Source organism: Palaemon carinicauda, chromosome 4 (genome assembly GCF_036898095.1).
Source record: "Palaemon carinicauda isolate YSFRI2023 chromosome 4, ASM3689809v2, whole genome shotgun sequence".
NCBI lineage: Eukaryota > Metazoa > Arthropoda > Malacostraca > Decapoda > Palaemonidae > Palaemon > Palaemon carinicauda.
The window spans coordinates 33538270-33552431 of NC_090728.1; the positions used below are offsets into that span (position 1 = coordinate 33538270).

The 14162-nt window shown below is 45.4% G+C and overlaps 1 protein-coding gene across 1 annotated transcript in view; it reads right to left on the minus strand.

Annotated features, from left to right (window-relative positions):
* Positions 1–330: 330 nt before the first annotated feature.
* LOC137639885 (protein NPAT-like) overlaps positions 331–14162 on the minus strand; it is an 81654-nt gene continuing 67822 nt past the window's right edge. Inside the window, exons 6-8 of the mRNA XM_068372148.1 lie at positions 4085–4157; positions 845–1186; positions 331–719 (exon numbers count right to left, since the gene is read on the minus strand). Of these exons, the coding sequence (XP_068228249.1) occupies positions 1115–1186; positions 4085–4157 (145 nt within the window). The 3' untranslated portion in view covers positions 331–719; positions 845–1114. The remainder of the gene's footprint in view (positions 720–844; positions 1187–4084; positions 4158–14162) is intronic.

Below are 14162 nucleotides of genomic sequence, written 5' to 3' on the forward strand. Positions count from 1 at the left end.
AGTATTCTGTGAGTGCAGACCTCTCTCCACGTCAGCTTATTTCTCAACCCAGCTTGCCTTTCCCAGATTCAATTTAGACTGTAGACATATTTGAAGTCTGTATGACAACCAAGTGAAAACTTGGGCATTAAGGTTAGGGTTAATTTGGTTGACCTTTTGCTCAAATCGCTGAAAGTTTCACTACTACTCCATGAAAAAAATTGTGGCCAAGAAGTTATTCACAAAAAACAAACAAACAAACAGGGGCTAAAACATAACCTCCTCACAAATTCATTGGATGAGGTCAAGATGCTGTCCACAGACAGTAAATAAGCAAAAAACTTACCTGGATTGAGGTGATTTTCTTTCAGATAAAGCACTGTTGACATTATCTATTTTTTCAGGCACTTGAACAACTGAAGAATCTTTTTTCCATAAACTTTTTCTTGACGAGCTTTGCCTTGAGCTGGTTTCGGCAGGCTGTGTTGTAGGCTGAGAAGTTGAGCTTGACTGACTATCCAAAGTGGGAAAACCAGGTAAAGAAGAAGAACTTGCAGGCGAGTGTAGCATGTTACAGAAATTGCTTCCCCGGGAAGCCGATATTTTGTCTGATGTGAGTAATGGAGGAATGGGTGTGGACAAAGGCCTGGAATTAACACTCATGAAATCTACAGCAGGATCTTGGCCAGGTTGACAAGCCCCATATTTCTTGGCTGGCAAAGGAGGGTTTGAACTTGTCCCTGAAATCAAAGAGAAAACTTTAAAATTTCAGCTTTCAATAATGGACAAAAATTAGAGTAAAATAAAATTTATTAAAACTGATAAAGTATATCCAAGAATAATTTTAGTAGGAATCACTACCTACCAAAAACTTCTTCAATCAGATTTTCAAAAACTGGGTCAGATGTTGTTTCTGTTATGATGCCTGAGACTATGTGATCAAGTTCCTTAATAAGAGCCACATCTCCACACCAGGATCTCCCGATAACTTTTTGTCTTTGACTTCATTTTGAAGACTACTACTACCGCTGCTCAGGTGTATTCGGTCTGGCCCAAAACTGGAGACTGAATTTGATAATTCCCCCTGCACTTGAGGGACTAGAGTTTAAACCACTCAACAACTTTCCCTGGGTATTCAATCCTTTATTAATGTTCTCGCTATCTTTTCATGAAGTGCAGTATTTTCATATAAATTCTTCAGTATTTTCTGAAAAAAACAAAATTGCAAAAACTATATCCCATTCACTGTATAACAAATTCTGAAATAATAATTCTATTAAAACTTCAACATGCACATACACTACAGATCTTAACAGAAAAATGGACCATAATAAAAAGCATGGGTAAATGTTCCTAATGAAAACAATAAGATAACCATTTTATATGTAAAACCCAATAAAGTAACTAATGGATAAATTTTTTATAAAATATTCTGTAATAAGACAAAAATACTGAGACTTGACTTTTGCTGTTTGCATAACCAAAAAAACTTATATCCAAACATGGACAGGTATACCCAAAATTCACAAATATTTTCTTCATATGCTGTAAAAGATTATTATGGCTAACAGTAGATTGGGTTTGTGCATGTATTGTACCACTATATAAGGGTAAGGGAGATGTGCAATAGTGTTGTAATTCAAGAGGTATTAGTTTGTTAAGAGTAGTTGGAAAAGTGTATGGTAGAGTAATGATTAATAGGATCAAGGATAAGAACAGAGAATGCAATCTTAGAAATACAGGGTGGTTTTAGAAGAGGTAGGGGTTGTATGAATCAGATTTTTACAGTAAGGCAGATATGCGAGAAATATTTAGCAAAAGGTAAAGAGGTGTATGTTGCGTTTATGGATCTGGAGAAAGGGTATGATAGGAGTTGATAGGGAAGCAATGTGGAATGTGACGAGGTTATATGGAGTTGGTGGAAAGTTGTTGCAAGCAGTGAAAAGTTTCTACAAAGGTAGTAAAGCATGTGTTAGGATAGGAAATGAAGTGAGTGATAGGTTTCCAGTGAGAGTGGGGCTGAGACAGGGATGTGTGATGTCACCGTGGTTGTTTAACTTGTATGTTGATGGAGTGGTGAGAGAGGTGAATGCTAGAGTGCTTGGACGAGGATTAAAACTGGTAGACGAGAATGACCATGAATGGGAGGTAAATCAGTTGTTGTTTGTGGATGATACTGAACTAGTTGCAGACACAGAAGAGAAGCTTGGCCGATTAGTGACTGAATTTGGAAGTGTGTGTGAGAGAAGGAAGTTGAGAGTTAATGTGGGTAAGAGGTAAGGTTATGAGATGTACGAGAAGGGAAGGTGGTGCAAGGTTGAATGTCATGTTGAATGGAGAGTTACTTGAGGAAGTGGATCAGTTTAAGTACTTGGGGTCTGTTGTTGCAGCAAATGGTGGAGTGGAAGCAGATGTACGTCAGAGAGTGAATGAAGGTTGCAAAGTGTTGGGGGCAGTTAAGGGAGTAGTAAAAAATAGAGGGTTGGGCATGAATGTAAAAAGAGTTCTATATGAGAAAGTGATTGTACCAACTGTGATATATGGATCGGAGTTGTGGGGAATGAAAGTGACGGAGAGACAGAAATTGAATGTGTTTGAGATGAAGTGTCTAAGGAGTATGGCTGGTGTATCTCGAGTAGATAGGTTAGGAACGAAGTGGTGAGAGTGAGAACGGGTGTAAGAAATGAGTTAACAGCTAGAGTGGATATGAATGTGTTGAGGTGGTTTGGCCATGTTGAGAGAATGGAAAATGGCTGTCTGCTAAAGAAGGTGATGAATGCAAGAGTTGATGGGAGAAGTACAAGAGGAAGGCCAAGGTTTGGGTGGATGGATGGAGTGAAGAAAGCTCTGGGTGATACGAGGATAGATGTGAGAGAGGCAAGAGAGCGTGCTAGAAAAGGGAATGAATGGCAAGCGATTGTGACGCAGTTCCGGTAGGCCCTGCTGCTGCTTCCGATGCCTTAGATGACCGCGGAGGTAGCAGCAGTAGGGGATTCAGCATTATGAAGCTTCATCTGTAGTGGATAATGTGGGGAGGGTGGGCTGTGGCACCCTAGCAGTACCAGCTGAACTCGGTTGAGTCCCTTGTCAGGCTGGAGGAACGTAGAGAATAGAGGTCCCCTTTTTTGTTTTGTTTCATTGTTGATGTCGGCTATCCCCAAAATTGGGGGAAGTGCCTTGGTATATGTATGTATGTAACAATAAAAAAAAAAAGAGAGAGAGAGAGGAGAGAGAGAGAGAGAGAGAGAGAGAGAGAGAGAGAGAGAGAGAGAGAGAGAGAGAGAATATTCATTGCCATGTTTTTGTTTATGTTTAAGCAAGGGATTACTCACCACAATTAACAATATAGTAAAGTTAATTTAATTTTCATTCTCAAGGGTATTAAATGTAATAATGCATAGTTAATACGTAGTTCAGGTACAACACAGTTTAGGAAAAAATACGAAAAATGGTAGGGACTTGGGGTCCACATTAGACATACTTACCATGTAATCTTATAGGAAAAATTAACTTCATATATACAAATTTGGCACAAGCGATTGTTCATAAACTAATTAATCATGGATATTGAGAATTGACTGTACTGCACATGCAAGAATAATATCCGTGAAATGGAAAAGCAGCCATATTGTTATTGTATGAATGATTTGCAGGTAAACGATGAAATGTGTACAAAATGTAATACTTCAACATGTAATTTTTTTTTCTTCTGAAGAATGATATAACCAGTGATAACCTGACATTTTAAAATTTATTGGTATCAGATTCATTAGTATCACATTCATTACTCCATAAAAACTGCCATTCATTAAAGATGATTGGTTTTACAGATGTTGATGTCACTGATTGAAAGGTTTTTTATATCAGGTCATAATAATTGTAATTTTGGTTGTTGTAGTGTCCTCTTCCTTTCCATGTATGTCCACATGGACCAGGATCCAAAATAATTCTATATTCGTGACAGCTTCACTAAAATTTATGCAATGCAAACCTTAATTTTCATGAAAAAAGAGAAATGTTTCAAAGGCTTCCTATTGCCCTTCCACAATAGGATATTATTTTTGTATATGAACGCAAACAAACTAAAAAAATATCTAGTACTCACTTCAAAGTTTGCTTCACTTTCTATGTTGGGACTGGGGCCACTAGATTGCTCTGCACTCCTCCTCTTAGCTTGCCTGTTAACAAAATTCGTTCTTAAAAATCAGATTCTAATTTTTTGTAAATCCACTAAACCCCAATATTTACATGATAAATGAAAATCCATTAAAAAAATCTATTTTTTTACACAAACAACTGCAATTTCTTATCTTATTAAAAGAAAAACAAAAAGGTTTATATTCGTCAAAAATTCTATAGTTTTAATATCAGACTGATGAAGGAAAATAAAATAAAAACCACATCTTGTAATTTCAAAATACAATCTCTATTCAGGACCAATCATTCAAGTGTCAAAACCATAGATTCATGAGCAGAATATAGTACACTATAGGTACTCCTCACTTAACTTTTATGTTTGTTCCTAAAACCCAAGATCTGAGAGAATTATATAGAACACCCACTACTAGCCGACACCTTGCATATAATTTTCTAGTTACATGTCTACAGTACTGTTAATATTTTATCCTAATTTACTCAAAACATCTGTACAGAAACATAACATAATTATAGAGTATGCCTATATGCTTCTTTTAGCAGGTGGTAATTACAAACATTTAAAACCTTGCTGTCTTGGATGAATTGTGGGGGAGGAAAAATAATCCATGGAAATGAACCAACCACTGTACTTTGTCTAACAACCTCACTGTATTAAAAGAACATTTTCTATCATCTCAATTGGGTCCTCATTAATGAAATAAACCTCATAATAAACATGACAAATTCGTAGGTAATTTGTATTTTTCCTAACTATACAAACCTTAGCTATTTAATAAGGGTTATTACTTTTGGCGTAGCTGAAATGACAAGCCATCAAAATTTTAACGAGGGTTTACTACCCCACCGCTAGTTAGCGGGGGGGTAGGGAGGGTAGCCCCCTCAAACACACCTGTGCTTGAGCTCACTTTGCTTGGAGGTAGGACTTCAAGGGGGATAGGGCTGGCGGACAAGTTTGATTAAATAGCTAAGGTTTGAATAGTTAGGAAAAATACAAATTACCTACGAATTCGTCATTTGTTCCGTAACTGACATACAAACCACGCTATTTAATAGGGGTGACTCACCCATTAGGAAGGGTGGAAAGTCCCTGCCAGTACTGGGTTTTGGCTTTGCCCGGGGACTCAATATTTCAGTGTGTTCGCACTCAGCAATAAGGAGTCCCTGCACCTCGCTAGAACCTTGCTACGCAAGGACTGCGGCCTACGCAAGCTGTGTGTGAAGGTAAAATAAAGTGTGACTCGTCCTAGGAAGTTGACCTGTGGTCCCTTAGAAGGCTAGGACTCTCCCAATACCACCTCGTCAGGGTATGGGGACGTGACAGTATTATCTTAATACTCGGAACACAAGGAAACATGGTTTACCTGCAGTGGTTTGAGGTCAGCTGTGCAGAGAACCCAGGATGCTGCTTTCCCCAAGAGAGGGGAGGATGAAAAAAAGAGTAAGGGCCAGACAAATCTTTTCATTCATGCATACTAAGACCGGGTAACAATGCCCTCAACCTTCTGCTACTTGTCCACTAAGGAGCCTGAGGTTTTAAACCAGCTGTTGTGCACCCATCACAGGACCGATAGAAAACGTATCGAGCCTCCTGCGGGTCACGTCGTGCAGGTAGTGGGCTGTGAAGGTCGTCTCATGTTTCCACACCCCAGCTTGAAGGACCTGCGTCACTGAGAAATTTCTCTTGAAGGCCAGGGACGTAGCTACGCCCCTGACATCATGTGCTCTAGGGCGACGTGACGGAGGAGGGTCTGGATTCAGGGACAGATGGATCACCCTACGAATCCATGCCGAGATGGTGTTCTTGGTTATCCTTCTCTTAATCCTCCCAGTGCTAACAATGCTTGCACCTGGCGATGGACTGCAGCCGTTCTTCTGAGATATAGCCTCAGACTCCTTACTAGGCACAGTAGGAGAAGGTCTGGGACATCTGTTAAAGATCGGAGACTCGAATCCGGAAGGAGTTGAACCGAGCATCCGGCACCCCCAGATTTTGAGTCTTAGCACCAAACTCAGGGACGAATTTGAACGTTACCTCCCCCCCATACACTTCCATAGGCAATGTCATATGAGAGACCATGAAGTTCATTGACTAGCTTGGCCGAAGCCAAAGCTAGTAAGAACACCGTCTTCCAAGTTAGGTAGAGAACTGAAGCCTGGTGTAATGGTTCATAGTGAGGTCTCTTAAGAGACCTGAGAACTCAAACCACGTTCTATAGAGGAGGTCTCACATCCGACTGAGGGCAGGTAAGTTCATAACCTTGTATGAGTAGAGAAAGTTCCACCAAGGAAGAAAAGATCATTCCTTTGAGCCTGAAGGCTAGACTTAAGGCTGAGCGATAGACTTTCACCGCCGAGACTGAAAGGTGCATTTTCTTCCCGCAAATACACGAGGAACTCCGCTATTGCTGGAAGTGGCATTGAGTGGAGAGATACCCCTTCCATGACACCAACCACAGAAGACTTTCCACTTTGCCTGGTAGACAGATGCGGATGATTTTCGCAGATGTCCAGACATCCTAATCGCAACTTGTTGCGAAAATACTCTCTCAGCGAGGAGATGCTGGATAGTCACCAGGCGTGAAGTCGTAGCGAAGCTACGGCTTTGTGGAAGATGCTGGCATGTGGTTGTCTGAGTAGATCGTGTCGTGGAAGGAATTCTCTCGGAAGTTCCATTAGGAGTTGCAGAAGGTCTGGAAACCATTCCGCGTGATGCCATAACAGAGCTATGAGGGTCATTGAAAATTTGACCGATATTCAGGTCTTTTTGAGCACCCTCCTCATCAGACAGAACGGGGGAAAGGCGTACACATTGATGTTATCCCACCGTTGTTGGGAGGCATCTTGCCAGAGCGCTTTGGGATCCGGGACTGGGGGGAAGTACAGTGGAATCTTGAAGATCAGCGCTGTCGCGAACAGATCCACAGTCGGGGAACCCCGCAAAGTCAAGACTTTGTTGGCTACTAGATGACAAAAAGACCACTCGGTACTCCCTATCTGAGACGCTCTGCTCAGATTGTCGGCAAGCACATTCCTCTTGTCTGGAATGAAACGCGCCGATAGTAGAATCGAGCGGACTTCGGTCTATCTCAGTATCTCTACTGCAGGATGGGATAGCTGCTTCGAAAAGGTACCTCCTTGCTTGTTGATATAAGCCACTACTGTGGTGTTGTTGCTTATCACCACCACAGAGTGACCTGCCAGGTATTGTTGGAACTTGAAGGGTCAACAAAACGGCCTTCATCTCCAGACGATTTATATGGAGGCACTTTTCTGATTCTGACCACAGGCCTGAGGTCCTGTGGTACAGAACTTGGCTCCCCTCCTTTCTTTGAGGCGAAAACAGCATCAAATCCGGGGGAAGGACGAGAAGATCCACTCCTCTTTGTAGGTTCTCATCTGTCACCCATCACTGGCGGTTCGTCTGTTCCACAGGACCCATAGGGATCATGACGTCCAGGGAATCGCAACCTTGATTCCACCGGGACTTGAGCCGCCACAAGAGAGATCTCATCCTGAGGCGATCGTTGGGAACTAGACGAGCCAAGGATGAGAGGTGACCAAGGAGACGTAACCACGATTGGGTTGGAGGCTCTTCTCGTCTGAGGAAAGGGCTTGCGACCCCTCTCAGCCTTCCTATCCTGTCGTCTGATGGGAAGGCTTTGTGGAGATTGGTTTCTATAATCATGCCTAGGTAAACCAGTCTTTGAGTGGGAAGCAGAGAGGACTTCTCGAGATTTACCATGGTCCCCAGATCCTGGCAAAGTCCTAGAAGTTTGTCTCTGTGTCAAAGAAGGGTTGACTCCGAGTCTGCTAGGATCAGCCAGTCATCCAGATAACAGAGGAGACGGATGCCGATCCTGTGTGCGCACGATGATATTAGGGTGAACACTTCTGGTGAAACCCTGTGGTGCTGTGGAGAGACCAAAACACAGCACCTTGAACTGGTACCCCTTGTGGTCTAGGCTGAATCCTAAGTACTTCCTTGAAGACGGATGGACTGGGATCTGGAAGTACGCGTCCTTCAGATCCAGTATACATATGAAGTCTTGCGGTTTCACTGCAAGTCTGACCGTGTTTGCGGTCTCCATGGTGAATGAAGTTTGCTTTAATCTGGACCTCTGCCCTAAGGGCCAGCCCCCTTGCTGATCCCATGGCAAGGGAGCTAAATGACACCGGATTCGTCCTCAGGGGAGGTAGAGATGTTGTGAACAGGACGCGATATCCCTGACTGATTACGGAAATCGTCCAGGAATCGGCCCCGAGTTGCTGCCACTTGTCTGCGCAACCTTGTAGGCATCCCGCCCCCCCCCCCCCCCTGGCGGACATGCAGGGGGACTGCCAATCCTAGCGTTTGCGGCCTCGGCTGCTCACTCTAGGATTCTTCCCTCCCCTGGAGGACTTCTTGCCTTTCCTGTCCTTGACCAGAAAGGGCTTAGACACCACTGTCTTCGCTGCCGTTGTCGGTTTCGTGGTCTTGGTGGGACATGGCTGCTGGGGTGCTGGAGGTTTATAGGGCTTGAATGTCAAAGCCCTATGTAGGAGGGAGTCTTGGTGACTTCCTCCACCTCTCAGCAGCCTGCTCCCCGTCCTTAGCCTCAAACAGGTTCGTTCCCATAACAGAAGAATGTCTGAGCCTATAGATTTCGGTGCTAGGGGCCTCCCTGTACTGTCTTGGAGTCCTTCGACTCCCTCCTGGGAGGAATGCAGGACTCCAACAACAACGGAGGCAGGCTCTCTTCCACCCTTATTCGAGAAGACTTTACCGCGCGAGGTGGGGTTTTGCTAAATGGTGTGATTGGGGAACGTCTCACCTCACGTGACTCCCCTGAGGATAGGAAATCCTCGTCCAAAGGGGAGGGAGAAAAGTCTGAGGGGAGAGGGTGCTTTCCTCGAAGACTTGCAATGAGACAGCTTCATCCTCGAAGAAGTTACCGCGTCCGAAACTCCTCTTTTCCTCTTCAGGGGAGTAGATGCAGCCAAGGATTTGTGGCCCAACTCAAGAGAGCCTGTGCTACCGCTCTGATTAGAGCCCCAAACCAGGCCTGACGGCTGCGCTGTCAGACACTCCCTCTGGAGGGGGAGTCACGGGCAAGAAGAAAGAAGATAAGGAAGAAATGTCCCTGGACCTTTCTGGAACCTTCCCCCTTACCGGCAAGCGCGCTATTCTGCGCTTGCGGGGGGGGGGGGGGGGGATGCGGTGATGGCGCCCTTACCCCGCATTGTCCTGCAGCCTCGCGCATGGGAGGGTATTGGCGACTGCGCTGGGGAGCACGCTGGCGCTCGCGCGATGGGGAATACCCGGGGCTCGCGCGCAGGATCAGAATGAAGAGCCCGTGCGGCCAAAAATAAAAGATCGTCAGCGCGTACTCGCGTATCAGAATGTTGGCACGCGCGCGCGTGCGAGCGAAAGACTATCGGCGCGCGAAAGACTATCGGCGCAGACAGGAGACCATCGGTACCCGCGCGCAGGAAAGATCATCGGCGCTTGCGCGCGTAAAAAGATCGTCGGCGCGTACGCGCGTATCCGAAGGTTGGAACGCGCGCGCCGCGATAGCCGCACGCATACAAGTTTGTTGGTGTGCGCGCCCGGAAGACTATCGGCGCGTGCGGAAGACTATCGACGCACGCGGAAGACCATCGGCGCGCGCACGAAAGACTATAGGAGCACGCGTGCGGAAGACTATCGGCGCGCGTGCTCAAGACTATTGGCGCGCGCTCGGGAGACTATCGGTACCCGCGCGCCTAAGAAGATCGTCGGTGCTTGTGTGCGTATGAAGATTGTCGGCGCTTGTGCGGGTAAGAAGATCAGCGAGCGCATGCAGGAAACCATCGGTACCAGCGCGCGCGAAAGATCGTCAGTGCTTGCGCGTAAGAAAATCGTCGGCGCTTGCCGCGTAAGAAGATCGTCGGCGCTTGTGCGAGTAAGAAGATCGTCGGCGCTTGCGTGTGTAAGAAGATCGGCGAGCATGAGCGCGAAGGTAGCGGTGTGCGTGAGGGAAACCATCGGTACCCGCGCGCGGACGATCGTCAGCGCTTACGCGCGTAAGGAGGTCGTCGACGCTTGCGCACGTAAGAAGATCGGCGAGCGCGCTCTTCACGCGCTAGTAGGTTGAAGGGTCAGCTGGCAGGACGATCAGGAACTGGGATGTGTCCTTTAAAAAAGGGCAGGCATCCCCCGATGAGGACCGTAAGCAGGTCTGCTTTAGAGACAAGGACCAAAGTCCTTTGTCAGCTGGCAGGACGATCAGGAACTGGGATGTGCCCTTTGGAAGGGCCAGCATCCACCGATGGGACCGTAAAAGGTCCGTGTTAGAGTCCAGGACCGAAGTCCAAAGGACCACGTTGCAGCACAAGGTTGAGGTCACTGAAAGTTCTGCTTGATCCTCCGAGGCGGAGTCTCTATGAGAGACCTCTCCCGCGAACGAGAGAGGTTCCCTTCATAGAAGAGACTTGAAGACACTCGTGATGACGCCCCTTAGGGCCGTTGGATCAGCAAGCTGACCTTATCAGTAGCGATCCTCCGAAGAGGATTCTCTATGAGTGGTCTCTCTCGCGAACGAGAGAGGTGACACTTCGTAGAAGAGACCTGAAGACACTCGTGGTGACGCCCCTAAGGGCCGTTGGATCAGCAAGCTGACCCTATCAATAGCGATCCTCCGAAGAGGAGTCTTTAAGAGTGGGCTCTCTCGCGAACGAGAGAGGTGAACACTTCGTAGAAGAGACTTGCCAAGACTGTGCTCCACCCCTGAAGGAAGAGAAACTCAGCAAGGGGGGAGAAAAGTCTGGCCGAAGGGCAGCAACAGTAGTCGAAGGCGAGGAATTTATTAAGATATGGGAAGTTCTCCCTCTGAAGGGAGAAAACCTCACACCTGGGGAGGAAACCTCCCTCGGAAGGGAAGTTGTCCAATTGTCCAACCCCTGGAGGCGAACCTCCATTAGCGTTCCAAGATGATCTGAAGTGCTGGCATGTTGTCACGGGAGTACTTCTAAGAGAAGGGATAACGCCCATGACGACGTCCTCTGAGGGAGGGCAGCGACAGCAGAATCCCCAGGCATGAACAGGACAGCTCTGCTTCGTTGGCACTCTTTAGACGAACGAAGAAAAACTGCATAGTTAACTGGGAAAATAAAATTAAATAATTATTTTAACAGAAATTCCCCAGGGAGGAACTCCAAAGAGGAACCCCGAGGGAATAACATAAAATAAGAATTAAGTATGCGCCCACCTTTCCCAGATGACATCCACGGGAGAAGGGGGGGGGGGGGGCCGAGTAACTAATAAAAACAGAATTATAACAGAATTATAATTATCTAATCATCTAAGAATATTCACTAATAGTGAGAACCACTGAACCGCCGAAGGGAAGTGTTCCCCACGGAGAAAGCTGAAAAGTCAAAATACAATTAGAATTCACTAAAAATAATTGAGACAAACAAACGGAATAGCAACCTAACCCGCAACGGGAAAGGAGCTATCGTAATAGTACGTAGTTGTAGTAAAGGTGAATGACCTCGAGTAGAGAGAGACCGTAGTTAATCTAAAAAAAAGGCCACATTCCCTTCGCTGAGAATCCAAGTTTCCCATAGGAAAAGAGGAAAAGCGAAGATAATAGATGAATGAAGAGGGTCCAGGCGATGACGATTCCCCTGCGGCGGCAGAGTTAACGGACATATGCCAACGGGAAGACCGATGGACTAGAAAGGGAGAGGTCGTTACCCACGAAGTGGAACTGCGGTGGCCTTGCTATGCAAGTGTCGTTGTCGTACATCACACACACAGCACAAACACTGAAAAGAAAACTTACTACATTTCTATACACAAATATATACATTAACATAAAGAATGTTTATATAGATATTACAAGAAAAAGTAAGTAAAAAGACAAAAATTAATGGCAGTCCAAAATAGGCGAGGAGAGAGAGAGGAACAACCGTTCTCGCTCCGAGCCAAAAGTAAAAGTGAGTTCAAGCACAGGTGTGTGTGAGGGGGGGGGGGGGGGGGTTTAGCAGGCTATCCTCCCTACCCCCCATAACTAGCGGTGGGGTAGTAAACTCTCATTAAAATTTTAACGGCTCGTCATTTCAGCTACGCCGAAAGTAATAACCCCTATTAAATAGCGTGGTTTGTATGTCAGTTACGGGACAAAACACTTTTTCAAGAAAAAAGTGGCTATCAAATATGTGGAATAAAGTTAGTTATCAAATATAGGGAACAAAATTTAATCTGTACATACATCCCTTTCTACCAGTAGTCTGAGGTTAAATTATAATGCCCTCCTCTTTTGTTATGTGACCACTAGTTTCAACCACCAATTATATACGAGGTTGGGTGGACTACTTGCCCACACTCACAACTTGTCGTTAACTTCCTCGATAACAATTTCAACCGCCATTCCGGCTATATACTGAAGACATTCCCTGTCTTCCAAGACGAAAGATTTGTATACAGTAATACCTTGCCATACGAGTGTCCCTACATACGAGAAACTTGAGATACGAGGAAAGTTTCAGGCAAATTTTTGCCCCAAGATACAAGATAAATTTGAGATACGAGGATACAAGACGGTTTCCTATGCGGCCGCTAGGTGGCAGAGTGTGCGAGAGGCTGCTCACAAGTACGGCATCGCTTGCTCTTTCCCGTCGGAACTCCGTCGCGTAAAGTTATCTCTGAGCATCGACCGGAGAATTTGCATTTTTTACGTGTTTTTTGTGTTAATCAGTACAGAGTTAAGTGAATAAGCAATGGGTCCAAAGCAAGCGAGTGCAAACAAGAGTAATGAAAAGAAAAAGCATATGATGACAATCGAGATAAAGTATGAAATAATTGAAAAACATGAGTGGTGTACAAGTGACAGCTGGCTCGCCAATATGAGAGGAGTACATCAACAATATGTACCATCCTCAAGCAGAAGGATGCTATAAAGAGCACCAAGCCTTCCAAAGGACTAACCATCCTTTCTAAGCTGTGCAGTGATATTCATGACGAGATGGAGAGGCTTCTTTGAATATGGATAAAGGAGAAACAGTTGGCGGAAGATAGCGTGACCGAGACGATCATCTGTGAAAAGGCCAGCGGAATCTACGATGACTTAAAAGGAAAGCAAGTAGCTGAGAGAGAGGAGACTTCGACACCAGCAGAAACCTTCAAAGCCAGTCGTGGCAGGTTGGATAAGTTTAAAAAATGGACTGGGATACACTTGGTTGTGAGGCATGAGGAAGCAGCAAGTTCAGACTCGACAGCTGCGGCAGACTACGTCAAAACCTTTGCCTCAGTTATCACAGAACAAGTATACATCCCCAACAAGTGTTCAACTGCGATGAAATTGGCCTTTTCTGGAAAAAGATGCCCAGGAGGACATTCATCACGGCAGAGGAGAAGAGACTACCAGGCCATAAACCAATGAAGGACCGGTTAACTCAAGCCTTGTATGATAAAGCCAGCGGTGACTGTAAGGTCAAACCACTGCTGGTGCACCACTCAGAAAACCCACGTGCTTTCAAAAGCCAAAGGATTTTGAAAGAAAAACTGCAAGTGATGTGGCGCGCTAATGCTAAGTCTTGGGTTACGCGGCATTTCTTCATAGAATGGGTTAAGCTGTGCTTTGGTCTGGCAGTCAAAATATATTTGGCAAAGGAAAACCTGCCAATGAAATGTCTCCTGGTCCTCGACAATGCCCCTGATCAACCTCCTGGTCTCGAAGAGGACATTCTTGTTGAGTACAGGTTCATCAAGGTCCTTTATCTCCCACCCAACACCACGCCACTCCTCCAGCCCATGGACCAACAAGTAATTTCCAACTTTAAAAAACTGTACAGGGGGTCCTCGGGTTACGACGGTCCCGACTTACGCGGTTTCGTGGTTACGAACGCACCCCCATAAAAATATAAAAAATAATATTAAGCGCCGTTCCATCTCACAGCGTTAGCGTCATAAACGACGTAAACAATTGCGAACTAGTTTCTAGCGCGCAGCGTATGAATACACTTTGTGGTGGTTACAGGCGAGGATGACGGAGAATCTCAGT